At 48.2% G+C, this 20,688-nt stretch overlaps 1 protein-coding gene across 2 annotated transcripts in view; it reads left to right on the top strand.

The window, feature by feature from the left end:
* The window catches only part of SART1 (spliceosome associated factor 1, recruiter of U4/U6.U5 tri-snRNP), a 254,620-nt gene that overhangs the window by 209,100 nt on the left and 24,832 nt on the right, over positions 1–20,688 (top strand). For both annotated transcript variants that reach the window (XM_029611685.1, XM_029611686.1), the window contains exons 15-16: positions 4,995–5,105; positions 5,265–5,352. In XM_029611685.1, coding sequence (XP_029467545.1) covers positions 4,995–5,105; positions 5,265–5,352 — 199 coding nt within the window. The remainder of the gene's footprint in view (positions 1–4,994; positions 5,106–5,264; positions 5,353–20,688) is intronic.

Raw genomic sequence — 20,688 nt, 5'->3', positions numbered from 1 at the left:
ACCAGCGTGTTATGATCCTTGGACTGATGATACTTCCCAGGATACCGATCTGCCTTCAGAGCTTTCTCCCCCAGATGAAAGACGACGTTCTCCACCAGAAGATCTGTCTCTTATTAATTTCATCAAGGAAATGTCTGAAACCATTCCATTTCAACTTCAGAAAGAAGAGAACTCTAGGCACAAGATGCTGGAAGTATTCCAGTTTCTTGATGCTCCTAAGGAGATAATGTCTGTACCTATTCATGAAATCCTGATTGACCTCCTAAAGAGAAACTGGGAACACCCAGGTTCAGTTCCACCTGTCAACAGTAAGACAGATGCAACTTACCTCGTACAGTCAGCTCCTGGATTTCAAAAGTCACAGCTGGATCATCACTCTGTGGTTGTTGAATCAACTCAGAAAAAGGCACGATGTTCAAAACCTCATTCCTCCATACCTCCAGGGAAGGAACAAAAATCCCTGGATGCTTTTGGCAGGCGTGTCTTCCATGGCTTAATGCTCATATCTCGCACTGCCTCTTACCAGTTATACATGACACAGTATAACGGAGACCTTTTTTAAAGGATCCAGGATTTTTCTGATTCTTTACCAGAAAAACTCCAGAGTCCACTTTCTTCTCTGGCTCAAAAAGGTCTGGATGCTGGAAGACATGAGGTACGCGCTGCATATGATATTTTTGACACTGCCTCTAGAGTGTCTGCAGCGGGTATTAGTGCAAGGAGATCGGCCTGGCTCAAATCCTCAGACTTAAGACCAGAAGTGCAAGACAGGTTAGCTGATCTACCCTGTGTAGGCAATAATCTCTTCGGTGAAAAAATCTGAGAGACTGTGGCGCAGCTGAAGGGCCATCATGAAACGCTGCGTCAGCTTTCTTCTGTGCCGTCTGAGTTTCCATCCGCCCCAAAGAGAACTTTTAGGCGTGACTCTAAACTGCCGGCCTACAAGCTAAGAAAATTCTATCCTCTGGCTTCTAGAGGGCGTCCTTCCAGACCTTACCAAAAGGGATAGCCCAGACAGTCTCGGCCTCAAAAGTCTCAGCCAGCCTCTCAGCCTGGGCCATCGTCAGGGTTTTCACTCCTCCTAGAGAGTGTAAGCCAAATTTCTCTTCCATCCATACCGGTCAGCGGTCGGCTCTGCCACTTCAACAACATTTGGCATACAGTTACCACAGACCAGTGAGTGCTGGCGGTAGACACTCAGGGTTACCACCTAAATTTCCTGACTGTTCCACTGGACTCCCCACCTCGGTTGATGTGGGAGACTTCCAACCACTCTCTCTTGCTCGACCAGGAGATTTCAATCCTCAAAATCTGAGCAATGGAACCAGTGCCCCTCTCCCAACAGGGGCAAGGGTTCTACTCCTGGTATTTTCTCATACCAAAAAAGTCAGGTGGCGTACATCCGATACTGGACCTTCGCGCCCTGAACAAATTTTTGCAGAAAGAAAAATTCAAAATGGTAACTTTGGGCTCTCTACTACTTCTTCTACAAAGAGGAGATTGGCTATGCTCTCTTGATCTCCAAGACGCTTACACACACACTTCCATAACTCCTTCTCATTGCAAATTCCTGCGATTCCTGGTCAGCCCTCCTTACTTCCAGTACCGTGTACTACCATTCGGCCTAGCGTCTGCTCCACGAGTATTCACCAAGGGCCTGGTGGTGGTCACAGACTTTCTCAGGAATCAGGGGATGCATGTCTTCCCTTATCTCAATGATTGGTTGATAAGGGCTCCGACCAGCAGGTTGCATTAGATTCCCTGCGTCTCACTATCCATACCCTGATCTCTTTAGGGTTTCTAATCAACTATCCCAAATCCAAGATAGTTCCATCTTAAACCCTTTCCTTTATCAGGGCCGACCTAAACGCAATACAGGCAAAAGCCTTCCTCCCCCAGGATCGCGCTTTCACCATAACCCCTCTGGCGCATCACATGCAGACTCTAGCATCTTCAACTGCTCATCATTTCCTCATACTGTTGGGTCACATGGCGTGCAAATCCCAGTGGATTCAAGCTTGTCAGCCAATGTCCAGCATTGTCCAGGTTACCAAACAGCTCCGTCTGTCTCTAGCTTGGTGGATGCACCACTCCAATCTCATTCAAGGCCTTATATTTCAGGCTCCAGAACCTCAAATTGTCTTAACAGACACATCCAGCCTAGGATGGGGTGCACATGTAGATGACCTGCAGACTCTGGGAACCTGGTCTCCAGAGAAAGCCAGACACCAGATAAATTTCCTGGAGCTACAGGCGATCAGATAGGCAGTCCTGAAAGGACTTGAGGGCATATCAAAAAATATATAAAAATTATAAATAAATAAATAAATAAATATCAAAAAAAGCCATCCTGATTCAAACAGACAATCAGGTTGCGATGTGGTACGTCAACAAACAAGGGGGAACGGACTCCTACCTCCTGTGTCAGGAAGCTGCACAGATATGGGCATGGGCCCTTTCCCACTCGATGTGCCTCAAAGCAACCTACTTGCCGGGAGTGGACAATCTCTTGGCGGACAAGCTGAGTTGCACTTTTCATCGGCACGAGTGGTCTCTCAACCCCATGATGGCAGACTCGATATTCCAACATTGGGGCTACCCTCGCATAGATCTCTTTGCGTCTGTTCACAACCACAAAGTAGACAACTTCTGCTCTCTTTCGCAGTCACCACTCGCACCAAGAGATGCCTTCACCCTCTCCTGGGCCAGCGGTCTCCTTTTTGCGTACCCTCCACTTCCTCTCATTTCAAAGACTCTCGTGAGGCTATGGAAGGACATGGGCTTAATGATTCTGATAGCTCCCCACTGGCCCCGCCAGGTGTGGTTTCCAATCCTCCAGGACCTATCAGTATGCCGGCACATTCCCCTGGGGAAAGATCCCCTTCTGATAACTCAGAACGACGGGTACCTGCGCCACCCAACCTCCAGGCTCTCTTTGACGGCCTGGATGTTGAAAGGTTAATTCTCCAACCTCTTAACCTTTCAGAGCTGGCATCCCAAGTCCTGGTGGCTTCACAAAAGCCTTCAACAAGAAGGTCTTATCACTCTAAATGGAAGAGGTTTATGGTCTGGTGCACTTCCGTGTCCATAGACCCCTTCACTTGTTCCACTGCGAGGTTCCAGGACTATCTCTGGCACCTGTCAGAGTTAGGCCTGAAAACTTCCTCTATTAGGGTGCATGTCAGTGCAGTGTCTGCGTACCATAAGGGTATAGGAAATACCTCCATTTCGACACAACCCTTAGTATCATGTTTCATGAGAGGCTTGCTCCATTTAAAACCTCCACTGCGCCCTCCGGCCCCTGCTTGGGACCTTAACGTAGTGTTGGTATGGCTTATGAAACCTCCGTTTGAGCCTCTCCACTCCGGTGATCTCCGCTATCCCACCTGGAAAGTAGTTTTTCTTCTCGCGATCACATCCGCTCATAGAGTTAGTGAATTACAGGCATTAGTTACCTACCCGCCTTACACTAAAATTCTGCATGACAGGGTAGTGCTCCACACCCACCCTAAATGTTTACGAAAGGTAGTATCGGAATTTCACATTAATCAGTCCATTATCCTACCTACCTTTTTTCCCAGGCCCCATTCCAATCTAGGAGAACAGGCTCTGCATTCCTTAGACTGCAAACGTGCTCTAGCCTTCTATCTAGACCACACGTCAGCCCACAGGAAATCCACTCAATTATTTGTTTCATTCCATACCATCAAACTTGGAACTCCTGTGGGAAAGCAGACCTTCTCCTCCTGGTTGGTGGACTGTATCTCTTTTTGCTACCAGCAAGCAGGCATTCCACTCCAAGACCATGTGAAAGCACATTCTATCAGGGCCATGGCGACATCAGTAGTGCACCTCTGTTCGGTGCCGCTTCCTGACACCTGCAAGGCTGCTACCTGGAGTTCTCTTCATACATTCGCAGCCCATTATTGCTTAGATAAGGCTGGCAGACAAGACTCCATCTTCGGCCAGTCTGTTCTACGCAACTTTTTTTCAGTTGCTAAGTCAAATATCCTTCCACTGACCCGTCAGGATGCCCTTCTAACCAAATTCCACCCCCGTGGTTGTGCCTATTGCACGTCTTTGGGTGCATTTGGTGCTTCGCTCGGGCATCCTCAGCTCGGTACTTCCCATATGTGAGGATTACCATCCTGCTTGTCCTGTGAGAAAGCAGAGTTGCTTACCTGTAACAGGTGTTCTCACAAGACAGCAGGATGTTAGTCCTCAGGAAACCCACCTGTCACCCCACGGAGTTGGGTTCGATTACGTCTTCTTATTTTATTTTTTTGCATGCACTTTTGCTATATTACGAGACTGAAGGGGGACCCTGCTGGATGTAGGGTTGGTGCTATGCTGGGCATGCCCAGTGGGTGCCAGTCAAAGTTCTAGAAACTTTGACAAAAGTGTTCCGTGATTGGGCTCCATCCTGATAATGTCACCCATATGTGAGGACTAACATCCTGCTGTCCTGTGAGAACACCTGTTACAGGTAAGCAACTCTGCTTTCCTTTTCTGAAGTTTTTCCTTCTTGTTGACTATTTTTGATGAGTAGATTATGGACATATGTTTTTGAATATTGATTCATATTTTAGAGTCCATGTGGTGTATATCTGTGGTTGACTTGACTGCCTCTTAGTAATGTGTTGATTTTCTCATTTTGGCTAGCCTGGCTTTTTTTTTTTTTTTCTTTTTTCAAGGGTGCCATGCTTCTTGTCTATGACTGGGGAGAGAGACTGGGGTGGAGGATTGCATCAGGCTATCAAACATCCATACTTTAACGTCTGTCCAAGGGATATAGCTCTATACACCCAGAGACAGTATTCCACCCAAGCTCAGTCTCCTAAAAAGTACTCTGCTGTAAAAATTTTCAAATATAAAAAAGGGTGCCTTAAAGGTACTATGAATATGCTGACTTCAAACCTCTTTATCAATTAAACCCTCTTTCATATTTTTTGTTTTTCTCTTTTTTTCCCTCCTCCCTTCATCACCTCTCTCAGGACTTTGAGCGTGAGGAAGACAGGACCTCTGAGCAGGACATGGACTCTGACCCAGAAGAAAACTTAGGCTGGAGTACTGTCAACCTGGATGAAGAGAAGCAGCAGCAGGATGTGAGTGACACAATACATCAAAGAGGTGCCACAGTGCACTGTGAAAAGGAGTTTTTCCTCCTTTATGTTTTACAAAACAAATACTCATTTTAAAAAAATATTGTTGAGCTGTTTTAAACTGTGAATTTTGTCACTGGTTTTGTATTTTTTCTTGTACAGTTCTCTGCTTCCTCCACCACCATCCTGGATGAGGAACCCATTGTTAATCGGGGCCTGGCTGCCGCGCTTCTCTTGTGCCAGAACAAAGGTGAGCGGACAGCAATGCTCTGAGATTAAAACCTTGATAAGAGAGGGAGAGTGAAGATGACATTGATATACACAACCACCTCAAAGGGAGTAGGGCTTGTTAGCAATTTTTCTTGCTTCTAGACTTGGTTGAAAACTCCCAAAGGTGAAAGTTAAAATGCTGTATAAGTAAAGTTGGGTTTAACGGGGTTAAGTGTAAAGATTTCATCTGTGCAGCCAACCCGACCTCCTACTTCTGTAGCAGTAAGCCTTGCCTCATGACCCAAAATATCAACTTCTTTTTGCCTTTTGGTTTTAGTGCTTCCTCTTTGGTACTATTTCCAAATTCCCTTCCCCCCCCCCCCCCCCCCCCCCCGCACAAGCTTTATTATGAACTGTTCAACATACAGAGAATCTTTATAATAAAATGCTAATAGAAACCATTTTTTGTCATGTGCAATAAAAAATTAGTGTTGTAAAATATTACACCCATACTGTAAGCAACAATAGTAAATCTCAGCTTGGTGCCCATTTCAGCTGCTTGTTATCCATCGAGCAATTACAAGTGGGTGATGTCATCCTGCGGCACCCAATGAACACCTCTGTTAGTAGAATTTTTGCTCTACTGAGCATGTGTGGGAATTCCTGTTTGGGTTGCTCATGAGCCCCCTCAATCTTTTTTTTTTTTTTTTTTTTTTGTCTGAGCACCAGCTTAGACATGAACCTATCTTGCTCTGTTTTTCCATGAATATCTTATAAAAAATATATATTATCCTAGGACAAGCAGGATGCTAGTCCTCACATGGGTGACGTCACTGACTGAGCCCTATCGCGGGAAAAACTTTTGTCAAAGTTGGTAGAAACTTTTGACTGGCAGCCTGAGGCTACTGAGCATGCCCAGCATGCCATGATATTCTCTGCCACAGGGGTCTCACTCCAGTCTTCGTTTTTCTGCGCTGCTCTCAGTATCGCGGTGACAGGAGCCCTGTGAGTTTTTCTCACCTTTTTGACTAAAAAAAGTCAGCTATTTTTCTCATATTTTCCCCATTTTGGGTCTCACTTCACAATTGTCACCGGACGGTGACAAAACTGATAGCGAATTTTCGCTTTTTCATTACTACTTTTCTCACAAAAATTTTTCATTGGCAGCCGTCAATACAAACATGGCTTCGGGCTTCAAAAAATGCCCGGTCTGTAACTGAACCATGTCGGTAACAGATCCACACCTTGAATGTGTGATCTGTTTAGGACAAAAGCATGATGTTTCATCATGCCAGCAATGCCAGGAGATGACCCTGAAGGGTCGAAAGCTTCGGCAGGAAAAGATGGCTCATCTCCAGCTCGTTCCCTCACCATTTACTTCCACAAAGTCATCTCCAACAGGAGTCACGAAGAAACTCCTGCTTAGAAAACGACACCTCGAAGGATCCGGAGGCACTTCATCGCCAGCCCCGTCGACAGCATCGACCAGGTCAGTCTCGGAATCGAGGCCTAAACATAAACATCGGCATCGTAGATCCTCAGCGTCCCCGTCGCTTCCTCCCCCGGGATAACCGACTGCAAAGCGGCATAAACCCCCCGATGTTCTGCTAACCTCCGTGTCTACGGTGCCATTGTCTACACCATCGATGTCAACGCCCACATTGACATCACAATTACCATTGACTACTCAGGACTTAGCCGTTCTTATCATGCAGATGTTGATGGAGGCACAAGTTCCAGCGACATAGCCGATGCCGGCCCTCATGCCGATGCCGGCGGTCACTCTGATGTCAGTCATCGAGCCGATGCCGCAATCCATGCCGATGCAGTCTTCGGCCATGTCATCGGTACAATTACCATCTGTATCGGTGCCTCTCTCCATATCAGAACTTCCATCGATGACAAGTTCTTTGGAACTATCCAAAACTTCAGTTTCGACTCCAATATCGATGTTTTCATTTCTCTCAACATCGGTTCCATCGGTTCCACAACCGATATCCGTCTACACTATGGCACCCACCATACCACCGGCTAAGAAAACAATGGTATCAAGACCGAAGTCATAGACTAAGTTGCAACCCTCGATGACTCAACGTCTACCAACATTCTCTGAGCTTCCAAGGTCTGAAGAATCAGTACTGCATGGTATCCTTACCAAGGGATACCATGAATTACTGGCCTCCCTGCCATCTAACCCAGAAGAAGAGCAGGTAGAGGACGTTACGCCTGATGACCCTTTACCAGGACCCTCTGGCGTACCTCCCCCTAGTAGGACTACACCTCCTCAGCACCAGCCTACAGATTATGATACTTGGTCTGACACTGAATCAGATCCCTCATCTGAGGCATTTATGTCTGATCCATCACCACCTCATGCCAGGAAACAATCCATATTAGGTGCTACAACCCAAGAAAGAGATCTAGGTGTCATAGTGGATAACACATTGAAATCGGTGCAGTGTGCTGCGGCAGTCAAAAAAGCAAGCAGAATGTTGGGAATTATTAGAAAAGGAATGGTGAATAAAACGGAAAATGTCATAATGCCTCTGTATCGCTCCATGGTGAGACCGCACCTTGAATACTGTGTACAATTCTGGTCGCCGCATCTCAAAAAAGATATAATTGCGATGGAGAAGGTACAGAGAAGGGCTACCAAAATGATAAGGGGAATGGAACAACTCCCCTATGAGGAAAGACTAAAGAGGTTAGAACTTTTCAGCTTGGAGAAGAGACGACTGAGGGGGGATATGATAGAGGTGTTTAAAATCATGAGAGGTCTAGAACGGGTAGATGTGAATCGGTTATTTACTCTTTCGGATAGTAGAAAGACTAGGGGGCACTCCATGAAGTTAGCATGGGGCACATTTAAAACTAATCGGAGAAAGTTCTTTTTTACTCAACGCACAATTAGACTCTGGAATTTGTTGGCGGAGGATGTGGTTAGTGCAGTTAATATAGCTGTGTTTAAAAAAGGATTGGATAAGTTCTTGGAGGAGAAGTCCATTACCTGCTATTAAGTTCACTTAGAGAATAGCCACTGCCATTAGCAATGGTTACATGGAATAGACTTAGTTTTTGGGTACTTGCCAGGTTCTTATGGCCTGGATTGGCCACTGTTGGAAACAGGATGCTGGGCTTGATGGACCCTTGGTCTGACCCAGTATGGCATTTTCTTATGTTATGTTCTTATTTGCCCACTAGAGGTTTTAAGAGATGATATGTGGCGAGATCTCCTAGTAGACTTGTCAAGGATACCCCTGCCATTCTGGAAGAATTTCGTTCCTTTTTTTCCAATCTGTATCAATCCGAAGGCTGGAGTCCCGACAAGTGGGAAACGTTTTGTGAAGGTGCACATATTCCTTCCATTATGATTGGTCAGAATAGGTGCTTAAACAAGCCTAGTTCTGAGGAGGAGGTGCAATTAGCTATTCAAAATATCCCCAAACTGAAAGCTCCGGGCCCCGATGGCTATAGTTCTGAGTTTATAAATGTCTGATCCCTTGACTAAACTACTCCCATTGGTATTTAACACTATGGTGTCTCAAGGGGCCGTCCCTTTATATGGCAATGTGGCCCATGTGACTCTCATTCCTAAACCAGGGAGAGATCCATAATTGGCAGCGTCTTACCATCCCATTTCTTTATGAAATGTGGACCAGAAATTATTGGCCAAGATCTTAGCAGATCGGCTGAGTGAGATCCTGCCTCAACTGATTAAGCCTGGGCAGGTAGGGTTTGTTAAAAAGCGCTATGCTTTAACAAATATTCGTAAACTTACAATTGCTATGGAGTTATGTATGCAAACTAAAATACCATTTCTCATCGCCAGTTTAGATGCAGAAACAGCGTTTGATAGAGTAGAGTGGACCTTTATGTTCAAACTTCTGGGTCTAATGGGATTTAAGGACTTCTTCTATCAGGCCATACAACTATTATATGGCAACCCCACGGCAGCCATTGTGGTTAATGGACAGTGTTCCACTCATTTCCCTGTCCTACGGGGCACACGTCAGGGTTGCCCCCTGTCACCGTTATTATTTATACTGACATTGGAACCTATGTTATTGGCTGTTCAGGACACCCCAGCTATTCGGGGTATACAATTTCATTATCAAGATCAGAGGGAGGTATTTAAATACGCCACTTTTGCGGATGATGATATGGTATTTTTGATGAACCAAGGTCGCTCCTTGACTGTCCTACTGGACCTTATTCGTGATTATGGTGCTTGCTCTGGTTTGCGGATTAATTGGAACAAGTCGGAGGCGTTGGCTTTTCCAAAGGCCGTACAGCAGCAATGGAACGGGCCATTTCCTTTGAAATGGGTGGGGACTTCTATTAAGTATTTGGGGATCCACATATCTGTAGACTCAGCGGCAGTCTATAGCCTCAACATTCTCAAATTGCTCAAAAGCACACAGGACAACATGCGCCTCTGGCAGGGTTTACCTCTTTCTATTGGGGGTCGCATTAATCTATTTAAGAATGCCCTTCTGCCAAAGTGGCTTTATGTGTTGCAAAATTTTCCCATCTCACTAAAACGTCAGGATCTTGCCAAGTTGGATCGTATGATGCGTGTCTTTATATGGCAGGGGAAGAAGGCCCGCATTCCACTCTCCTGGTTAAAATTGAAGTGGGGAGAGGGAGGGATGGGGGTTCCGGACCTGCTACGATATGAGGTGGCAGCAAATCTGAGAATAGCTCGTGAATGGCTCCTGGGGAAATCCTTTTATGTGCATATCATGGCAGAGCAGATTCTGGTGGCCCCATTGGATTTGAAATTTGTTTTAATGGGGTCGAGTGCTGCTTTACCCTCCTCACTATCATGCAGTCCTTTAGTTCTTCCCATTCGGAGGGCTTGGTTAGCACATAGCAAGTCATTGGGACTGCCGAGGGTTTGTTCTTATCTGCTGCCCATACGAGGAAATCCGGAATTTCTGCCTGGGTCTTCCTCTGCCATGTACCAGACTTGGGAGAAACAGGGCATACTATATTTGGGACATTTGCTGGACGACCTGGGAGTTCTCTTACCTTTTGACACTTTGAAGGACCTGTATGGGCTACCCAGGACTCATGTTTTTGGATATTTGCAGGTTAGATACTATACTCAGAAGTTGAGCCCCGATGTTCGGAAGCTTTCTCTATTCCAGGCATTAGACGCTTTCTTTCATTTTGATAATCCAAAAGTTCCCTCCCTATCACGATATTGTAAGGGGCTGCATCAGGGTAGACCGGAACTCACGTTTGCTCTGTCAGTGGAAAGATGGGAACGTGATGGAGTGTTTCAGGTTCCTATTACGGCCTTCTCTGCGAGTATGAGAAATGTGTATCAGAATACAGGCATCATGTATTACCGGGAAATGCAATTCTAATTTTTGCGGAGAGCCTATATATCTCCTCAGATTGCATATTACGCCAAACGGCTGTCAGACGCCACTTGCTTAGTGTCATTTGGCCGTGGGATCACTGTCTCATGTTTTTTGGGCTTGTCCCTTGATACAAATGTATTGGGGTAAAATTGAAGTTTTTGAAGAATATCTTAAAGGTGAATATCCCAGTGTCTCCGCAATTAATATTATTTGATTGCATTCCCCAATCCCTGCTTAGAGAGGTGGGACCGCGTTATCTTGTTAAAGCCAGGCTGGTGGGGAAGAAAGTTTTCTCACAGGACAAGCAGGATGGTTGTCCTCACAAATGGGTGACATCGAGGATGGAGCCCACCACGGAAAACTTCTGTCAAAGTTTAAACAGAACTTTGACTGGCCCCTACTGGGCATGCCCAGCAAGGCACTGACCCTGCAGCCAGCAGGGGTCTCCCTTCAGTCTTCTTTTTTCCGCGCAGCAGTTGCCACGCGGTGAAAGGAGCTCTCTAACCACGTTCCTGACAGGAATTTGGAAGTTAATTTCCTAAGAAAATTTGCCCCTCAGGGGTCTCCCTTCGACAAATTTTTAGTCATCTTACGGAACCCGGTAAGTTTTTTGCCTTTTTCCATCGACTACCGTCGATTTTGGCCCTTGAGGCCTGTTGGCACTTACCGATCCCCAGCCTAAATTTTGGCTTCAGGCCATGGCAACGGGGTTCCGCCGTTGTCCAGATTGTACCCGGACTATGTCCATCACAGACCCCCACAGGGTTTGTGTAATGTGTTTGGGTAGTAAGCATGATGTCCTGACTTGCACCAAATGTGCCTTAATGACACCCAAGGGTCGCAAAGCCAGGATGGAGAAGATGGGGCTCCTCTTCCATGCACCCACCCCAACGCCATCGATAGCATCGACGTCATCGGAACCGGCACCGTCGAAGTTGTACCATCATCGTCAACCCTCCGGTGACCGTCCGCCATCGATCGCTTCTCGGCCGTCGACTCCCGTCCCTTCCCCGGATGGGCGAGGGGATCGGAAGGAAAAGCACCGCCATCGACGGCACAAGTCTCGGCCTGTCGAGGATCCACAGCCATCGACCTCTGCTCAAGCCGAGCCACCGACAAAGAAGCCGCGAACAGACCGGACACCCTCCACGTCTCGTTCGCCGGCATCGAGGAAACCCTCACCCTCCCGGGGTGCGGGGGCCGTGATCCCACCGGTTACGGTGGTCCTTCCGGCCCTGCCTCAGCCTCCCTCTCCCGTCGAGCCGGGTATGGTTACCCCTGGTCTCCGGGCAGAACTGGACCGGCTGGTCCAGGAGGCCATCGAGAAAGCGATGAAGAAATTGCAACCTCCATCGGCACCGTCTCCGGCACCGGTTCCAGTGCCGCCCCCGACACCGGCACCGGCTTCGCCACCGAGGAGGGAACCGACCACCGAGCCGTTGATACAAGCGCTAGCACCGCTACTGAGCCGCATGGAGGCGCTCATGACGGCCCTTCCATCGGTGATTCCAGTACCATCGACAACACCACCGTCTCCGACTGGATTTTCATCGGCAGGAGAAACACCGTTCCGGATTCCCCCTTCCGGGGTGGTTCCATCGGTGCCTTCTGGTATATCTCCACCGATATATCCTTCGGTTCCATCCATTCCACGCCAGGCACCGATTCCATCGGCAGCACCGAAGCCATCGATGCCATTTCTGGTTCCACCTACGGCACCGATTCCACCTCTGTTTCCATCGATGCCTTCAGAGCCTCAGCCAGGTCCATCAGGGCTACAAGCCCCACTTGATCCCTACGATACCTGGGGTGATGATGATGATACATCTTCTGACACAGATTTGCCTTCGCCACCATCTCCTACAGAGAGTAGAAAAAGATCTCCTCCTGAGGATCTATCTTTCATTAATTTTGTGAAAGAGATGTCAGAAGTTGTACCTTTTCAACTACAATCTGAAGCTGATGACAGACACCAGATGATGGAACTCCTTCAATTTCTGGATGCTCCAAAAATCATCGCTTCCATCCCTATACACCAGGTGTTTTTGGATCTGCTCAAGAAAAACTGGGAATCTCCTTCATCAGTGTCCCCAGTTAACAAAAAAGCTGACTCCACCTACCTTGCCAGTCAGCACCAGGTTTCCAAAAACCTCAACTGGATCATCGCTCTGTTGTGGTTGAGTCCGCGCAGAAGAAGGCCAAGCGTCTTAAGCCACACTCTTCTACCCCACCTACCAGGGACAACAAGTTCCTAGATAGTGTTGGACGGAAAGTCTATCATGGAGCTATGTTGATTTCACGCATAGCTTCATATCAACTTTACATGACTCAGTACAACAGAGCCATCCTTAAGCAGATGCAAGACTATGCTGACACGTTGCCAGACCAATACCAACCGCAGCTTCAAGCCCTTCTTCACAAGGGATTTGAGGCAGGGAAGCACGAGATTAGGACTGCCTACGACATATTCGATGCTTCCACAAGTTTCAGCCACAGCCATCTCAGCCAGACGTTGGGCTTGGTTAAAATCATCCAACCTTCGCCCAGAGGTTCAGGATCGTCTTGCTGATTTACCCTGCTTAGGTGATAATTTGTTTGGAGAGCAAATTCAGCAGATTGTGGCGGAGTTAAAAGACCACCATGAGACGTTGAAACAACTCTCATCTGTCCCACCTGAGCTGACCTCCAAGCAACCGCAAAAGAAAGACTCTAAGAAGTCATTCTTTCGACCACGCCGTTATTACCCTCCATCGGCCAGGCCTCGTCCAGCTTGATCCTCTACTAGGCCTCAGCCGCGTCAGCCTAGGAAACAGAGGCCTACTGTAGCCCCTCCTCCTGGGCCTGCGGCTGGCCTTTGACTCCCCTGTAGGGAACACATGCCAAACCCCTCTTCCGGACATCCCTGTAGGAGGTCGACTGTACCATTTTCTACAACCTTGGTTGCAGATCACCTCAGATCAGTGGGTGCTAACAATTATCGCACAGGGTTACCACCTCAACTTCATAACTCTTCCGGCAGACTCCCCGCCTCTTCAAGCGTGGAGTCTATCCACCCATTTGGCTCAATTACAACAGGAAGTATCCCTTCTTCTGCAATCAAATGCTATAGAACCCGTTCCTCCCTCTCAACGAGGCAAGGGATTCTATTCCAGATACTTCCTAATACCAAAGAAATCAGGGGGACTACGTCCCATTTTGGACCTTCGAGCCCTCAACAAATACCTTCAAAAAGAGAAGTTCAAAATGGTAACCCTAGGCGCGCTGCTCCCTCTGCTACAAAGAGGGGATTGGCTGTGCTCTCTCGACCTCAAGGACGCTTATACCCACATTGCGATCACACAATCCCATCGCAAATATCTGCGGTTTCTAGTAGGCCACGACCATTATCAATACCGTGTCCTCCCTTTCGGTCTAGCTTCTGCCCCACGAGTCTTTACCAAATGTCTCGTAGTGGTAGCAGCATTCTTAAGGAAGGAAGGTGTCCACGTCTACCCCTACCTGGACGATTGGCTAATCAGGGCCTCCACCCAACAGATAGCTCAATCCTCCCTAAAATTGACAATTCAAACACTCCTTTCCTTAGGGTTTCTCATCAATTACGAGAAATCTTGCTTAGTCCCGTCTCAAACCTTATCCTTCATTGGGGCAGACTTGGACACCTTACAGGCAAAGGCTTACCTTCCTCTTCAGAGGGTCCACACCCTAATGTCCCTGGCTCGCCAGCTCCAGTCTCAGAACACTGCCACGGCTCGCCAGTTCCTCATTCTCCTAGGGCACATGGCATCCTCTGTTCAAGTCACTCCCATGACCCGACTAGCCATGAGAGTAACACAATGGACTCTACGACACCAATGGATTCAAGCTTTTCAGCCTCTGTCCTCCATAGTCACAGTCACACAAGCGCTGCGCCTATCCTTAACCTGGTGGACGACTCAGGTCAACCTCCTTCAGGGCTTACCCTTTCTTCCACCCGATCCGCAAGTAATCCTAACCACCGACGCTTCTCACATCGGTTGGGGAGCCCATGTGGACGACTTTCAAACCCAAGGGTTATGGTCCAAAGAGGAAGCCGAACACCAGATCAATTTCCTGGAACTTCGAGCAATCCGCTATGCGCTCCGCACTTTCAAAGATCATCTCTTTCATCAGATAATCTTAATCCAGACGGACAACCAAGTGGCCATGTGGTACATAAACAAGCAGGGAGGCACAGGCTCCTTCCTTCTGTGTCAGGAAGCTGCGCAGATCTGGGCGGACGCCCTCTCCCACTCCATGTACCTCAGGGCCACTTACCTGCCGGGAGTAGACAATGTATTGGCAGACCAGCTGAGCCGTGTCTTCCAACCACACGAGTGGTCACTCGATCCTCTGGTAGCGACCTCTCTGTTTCACAAGTGGGGTTCTCCCCGCATAGACCTCTTTGCGTCCCCTCAGAACCACAAAGTGGACGATTACTGCTCTCTCATTCGGAGCCAGCACTCTCGGCCGAGGGATGCATTCTCCCTCAAGTGGACAACCGGTCTGCTCTATGCATTCCCTCCACTCCCTCTTGTGTCAAAGACTCTCGTGAAGCTACGCCAGGACGGAGGAACCATGATCCTGATAGCACCTTACTGGCCACGCCAAGTATGGTTTCCAATACTCCAGGATCTCTCCATCCGCAGGCACATTCCTCTGGGAAAGGACCCGCATCTGCTCACTCAAAACGACGGATGCCTCCTCCATCCCAACCTCCAAGTCTTGTCCCTGACGGCATGGATGTTGAAAGGTTAGTCCTTCAGCCTTTCAACCTTTCAGATTCCGTTTCTCGGGTCCTGATAGCTTCACGAAAGCCTTCCACAAGAAAGTCTCTCATACAAATGGAAAAGGTACACATCATGGTGCACTTCTCAGTCCCTTGATCCCCTTTCCTGTCCAATCTCCAAATTCTTGGACTATTTATGGCATCTCTCTGAATCAGGTCTTAAAACCTCTTCTATCAGAATGCCTGTCAGTGCGGTAGCCGCCTTCCATAAGGGTATTGGGGGTAATCCTATTTCAGTACAACCCCTAGTAACACGCTTTCTTAAGGGCTTGCTCCATCTAAAGCCGCCCTTGCGTCCTCCGGCCCCATCCTGGGACCTTAACCTGGTTCTTGGTCGTCTTATGAAACCTCCTTTCGAACCTCTGCACTCCTGTGACTTTAAATATCTCACTTGGAAAGTGTTATTCCTTTTGGCTATTACTTCAGCTCGCAGGGTTAGTGAATTACAGGCCCTAGTTACCTATCCGCCTTACACTAAGCTCCTGCAGGACCGCGCGGTACTCCGCACTCACCCTAAATTTTTACCTAAGGTAGTTTCTGAGTTTCATATCAATCAATCCATCATACTACCTATCTTTTTTCCCAGGCCCCACTCCAACTCTGGAGAGCAGACCCTGCATACCCTAGACTGTAAACGAGCTCTAGCTTTTTACCTAGACCGTACAGTTTCCCATAGGAAGAGCACTCAATTATTCGTCTCTTTCCATCCTAATAAGTTGGGACAACCTGTGGGTAAGCAGGCTCTTTCTTCCTGGTTGGCGGACTGCATTTCTTTTTGCTATGAGCAAGCTGGCATTCCTTTTCAAGACCGTGTTAAAGCACACTCTGTGAGGGCCATGGTGACGTCAGTGGCACACCTTCGATCGGTGCCGCTTCCTGACATCTGCAAAGCTGCAACCTGGAGTTCTCTCCATACCTTTGCAGCCCATTATTGTTTGGACAAGGCTGGAAGACAGGACTCCATCTTCGGCCAGTCTGTCTTGCGTAACCTTTTTCCAACCTGATGTACCAACACCCTTCCACCTACCCGGTTGGGTGCGGATGCCCTTTCCCAAATTTCTCCTCACTTATTGTGCCTGTTGCACACCGTTGGGTACATTTGGTGCAAGTCGGGACATCCTCAGCTCGGTACTCACCCATTTGTGAGGACAACCATCCTGCTTGTCCTGTGAGAAAGCAAATGTTGCTTACCTGATGTAACAGGTGTTCTCACAGGACAGCAGGATGTTAGTCCTCACGAAACCCGCCCGCCTCCCCGCGGTGTTGGGTTCGTTTTATTTTTACTTTCTAGGCACTGCCTGTAGCTTTGAAAATCAGACTGAAGGGAGACCCCTGCTGGCTGCAGGGTCAGTGCCTTGCTGGGCATGCCCAGTGGGGGCCAGTCAAAGTTCTGTTTAAACTTTGACAGAAGTTTTCCGTGGTGGGCTCCATCCTCGATGTCACCCATTTGTGAGGACTAACATCCTGCTGTCCTGTGAGAACACCTGTTACATCAGGTAAGCAACATTTGCTATCTTGCTTTCCTGGAAAGACCAAGCTGCCCCTTCATATTGGACTTGGCGCATACACTTCCATCGTATGATGCAGATGGATAACCTCACCTCTAGATCCTCGCCACAGCATCGTCGCTCATTCCTGCGAACCTGGAACGCCTATTTACAGGCCCTTCCTCATCGCACTAGAAGTTTGATACTTAATGACTAAGTTGGCTAAGCATCCGTACTCTTGATTAAAGGCTTGGTTTTGCAGTGTGGACTTTCCAATTTAATAGCATCAGAGACACAGAGACTGGGGAAACATTGAATGGACCGGGGAAAGGGGGGAGGGGAAGGTTTTGGGTTGCGATGTATTATATAGTACGTATCTGTGACTGAGCCTGGGGGGCTGCAGAGTGTATAAGGAACAGTGTACTCGTGGCTGCTCCACAGGTAACTCTATAGGCAGTGACGTATTCCGAAGTTCTCATGTAAAAGGGGGGGAGGTGTTGAGGATTGGGGGGGGGGGGGATAAAAAGGTTAAACTTGAGTGGCTCAGATAAGCTCATGGTGCACAGATGTTTCACTTATATAAGACATGTTAATTTGTAATTGGAGACACCATTGTTTGTTGAAATCTCCATTGTTTCATTCACTCAATAAAAATTGTTTTTCCGAAAAAAAAAAAAAAAAAAAAAAAAAAAAAAAAAAGATTTGCTCAGTTCCTAGCAAGCTCAGCTCAGACACTTTTCTGTTTAATGGGAAAATGCACATTACATCTGTATTCTAATCAATTCCAGTAATAGCCAAAATGGAGCAAAAAATGCTCAGATTGGATCCATCTAATCCTCATAGCTCCAGCGTGACCCAGACAAGTTTGGTTCTTGTCTGGTACAGCTATCCAAGAGTCCTCTGATCTCTCTCAGGTTGGATCCATTCAAGACGAGGGAAAACTATTTCATCCAAACCTTCCCCTCCATAAGTTCGATAGCTTGGATATTGAATGATCAATAATTGCTGAATTGTCTTTACCCAAGGAGATGGAAGACAGAATAGTGTCTGCCAGGAAGCCATCAACTAGGAGAACCTATGGATTTAAATAGAAACAGTTCTCCAAATGGTGTCAACAAATTTCCTTGAATCCGTTTGCATGTTAACCCAAAAATTTACAGACTTAATTTACTCTCGCTTTCCTCCTCAGTACTTAGCACTTCATCAGTAAGAATTTATCTTGGAACTATAGTGGCTTTCCATGCTCAAATCAAGTGTAAGTCCATCTCCAAGTTCATGAAAAGCTTATGGTATAATAAACCTCTAGTTCAAGAGAGAGTTCAGGCGTCCACAGAGTAGTTCAAGCTTTAGAAAACTTGAACTGGGTTGTCAGTTTTGCGAAGAGGAATCTGTCTCCTCAATCTCTGCAGTTCTTGGGAATCCACTTTGACACCAAGTTAGGACATGCTTTTCTAACCTCAGAAATGCCCTCTGTGAGAGAGCATGATTCGGTTATCCACCTTTTCCATAGGGATGAGTTTGAATCCCTTGTTGAACAGGTAGTTGGTGTCCTAAAAATTTGATAAGACAATCCAGAAGAGGTTCCTGAATGGGATCCTATTAAGGCTTTTCTCTGGTTGGGCAGAGGTCTGTCCTAACGTTAGCTGGTTATACATAACTAGCTAACTTTAAGTTATCGTTTTATATTCAGTGGCATGTCTATACTGCTGAATTTATACCACTAGTTAGCTGGATATGTATAACTGACTAACTAGCACAGCCATGCAGCAGCTGAATATATACCTCAATATGTTTTTAAGTCATAGTGTTGCAATATTTCCTGATGTGTCCAAAGTCACTCAGGTAAGGCTCAAATTATTTTTGGCTAGGAAGCAGGACGTGCTTTGGGAGCATCCTTTGTTTCCCTGTACGTACCAGGATCAGTCCAGACACCTGGGTTGTGACTCCGCACCAGCAGATGGAGACAGAGCAAGACTTGTTGGGCACCCTCACATATAGTAAGGCGCCACCCACAGCTCGTCAGTCTTTCTCTGTCTCCAGCAGATGGGGCAGGTTCACCCACAGGCTCTGATGATCCCTGGGTAGTGGATTAGCTAGTCAGGGTTGTTGGATTTGGTTTGTTTTGGTTTGATTTGTTTGGATTGATTAAAAAAAAAAAAAAAAAGGAAAATTCCAAAGAAAAGTGGGAAAGCTTCGCTCGTCCTGAGAGCCTCCCAGGGGGGTTGTAAGGTCCTGAGGGGACCATCCCCCCCCCTGGTCGAGGCCGCTGCTGAGGGTTGAGGACCCGGCCTGTCTCTGGTAGCAGCGTCGGGGGTGACACCGGGGAGCCCGGTTCACTCACCCCCGCTGGACCAGACAGTTCAGGACCAAGATCAGCGACAGGTAGAAAGAAGAAAAGAAGAAAAAAAAAAAAAAAGACTTTGTTTTATTTCTTGCTGTTTTCGCTGTTGTGCCGTCTGCTTTGGTTTTCGCGTGGGGAGCGTTCCGTGCGGGAAAGCATAGGGCTGATTTGATTTTTTCTTGCTGTCTTCTTTCTCGGCTTCGGTGGTCCGGCCCGGTGTGGCGTAGGCCCGGGGGGAGGGGGGGTTACGTGCTGCGCGTGCGGCTCCATGCGCGCGCGGGGGTCGCACGACGGGTTTTGCTCCTCTTGTTTATCGGGCGGTGAAGGACCGTCCGAGGGCGGTCGGGGGGTTCGCGCTCGACCGCGATCGCCACCGCGCGCTGCCCCTGAAGGAGAAGGCAGGGCCGAGCTGTTCCCGCTTAGCGCGGGAATGGCGGCCATTTTGGAATCGGTGAGGGAGGCCACGCGGCGGGCGGTGGAAAATGGCGGTATGCCGCCGGCGTTATCTCCTCAGCGACGGGACCCCGGGGGGGATCCCCCGCGGGCGGGCTGCTTCTTCGGCGGGTCGGAGTCAGGATGAGGCCTCCTCGGATTCTGAGGCCTCGTTTTCGTTGGACTTCGCAATAAGCGCTCAAAGCGGAAAAGGTCGGCGGTCAAAGGGGGTTCAGACAGTCGGTCTGATCCCCAGAAGAAGCGAGCGGGGGAGGGTCCCCGGAGACCCGTGGACCCGCTTAGGGAGCGGCGCTCGGACCGTGGGGCCCCCAGGATACCGACTCCGAGGCGGCTTCCTCAGAGGAAGTAGATCCTGATTTAGGGGCCCAGCGGGGCGACGGTGCGCACGCGGAAGAGTCACGACCCCATGGTGGTGCGCTTGTTCCGCTTATCCCAGCTATTCTTCGGGAAGTGGAGGTGGATGCTCCACCCATGGAGTCTAGACAGGATGTCAAGATGGACCCGGTTCTGTTGGGCCTTACGGTGGCTTTCCTTTCCATTTTTTCAGCCTCTGATATTCTCTTTCGAGAATGGGACACCCCGGAGTTGGGCCTGAAGGTTAGTGAAGCTATGGATAAACTGGATCTCCTGCGTCTTCCTTGAGTGGACGCAGCGGTTTCGGCGGTCACTAAACGGTCGACTATTCCGGTAACGGGGGCCACGGCCCTCAAAGATATCCAGGACAGAAAGCTGGAGGCTCAACTCAGGAAAGTTTTTTTGAGGTTTCGGCTCTGGGAGTCCGGGCGGCCGTTTGTAGTAACTTTGCCCTGAGAGCCGGCTTGCGCTGGGCTCAGGTTCTTCAGGCCAATGCGAGCCTCTCGGGAGAGGAGGCGGCGCAAGCGGACAACTTGGAGGCGGTTATTGCGTACAGCGCGGAGCTTCT

This window comes from Rhinatrema bivittatum, chromosome 8 (assembly GCF_901001135.1).
Source record: "Rhinatrema bivittatum chromosome 8, aRhiBiv1.1, whole genome shotgun sequence".
Classification (NCBI taxonomy): Eukaryota; Metazoa; Chordata; class Amphibia; order Gymnophiona; family Rhinatrematidae; genus Rhinatrema; species Rhinatrema bivittatum.
The sequence above is the reverse complement of the archived record's forward strand: the minus strand, read 5'-3'. Positions and strand labels throughout refer to the sequence as shown.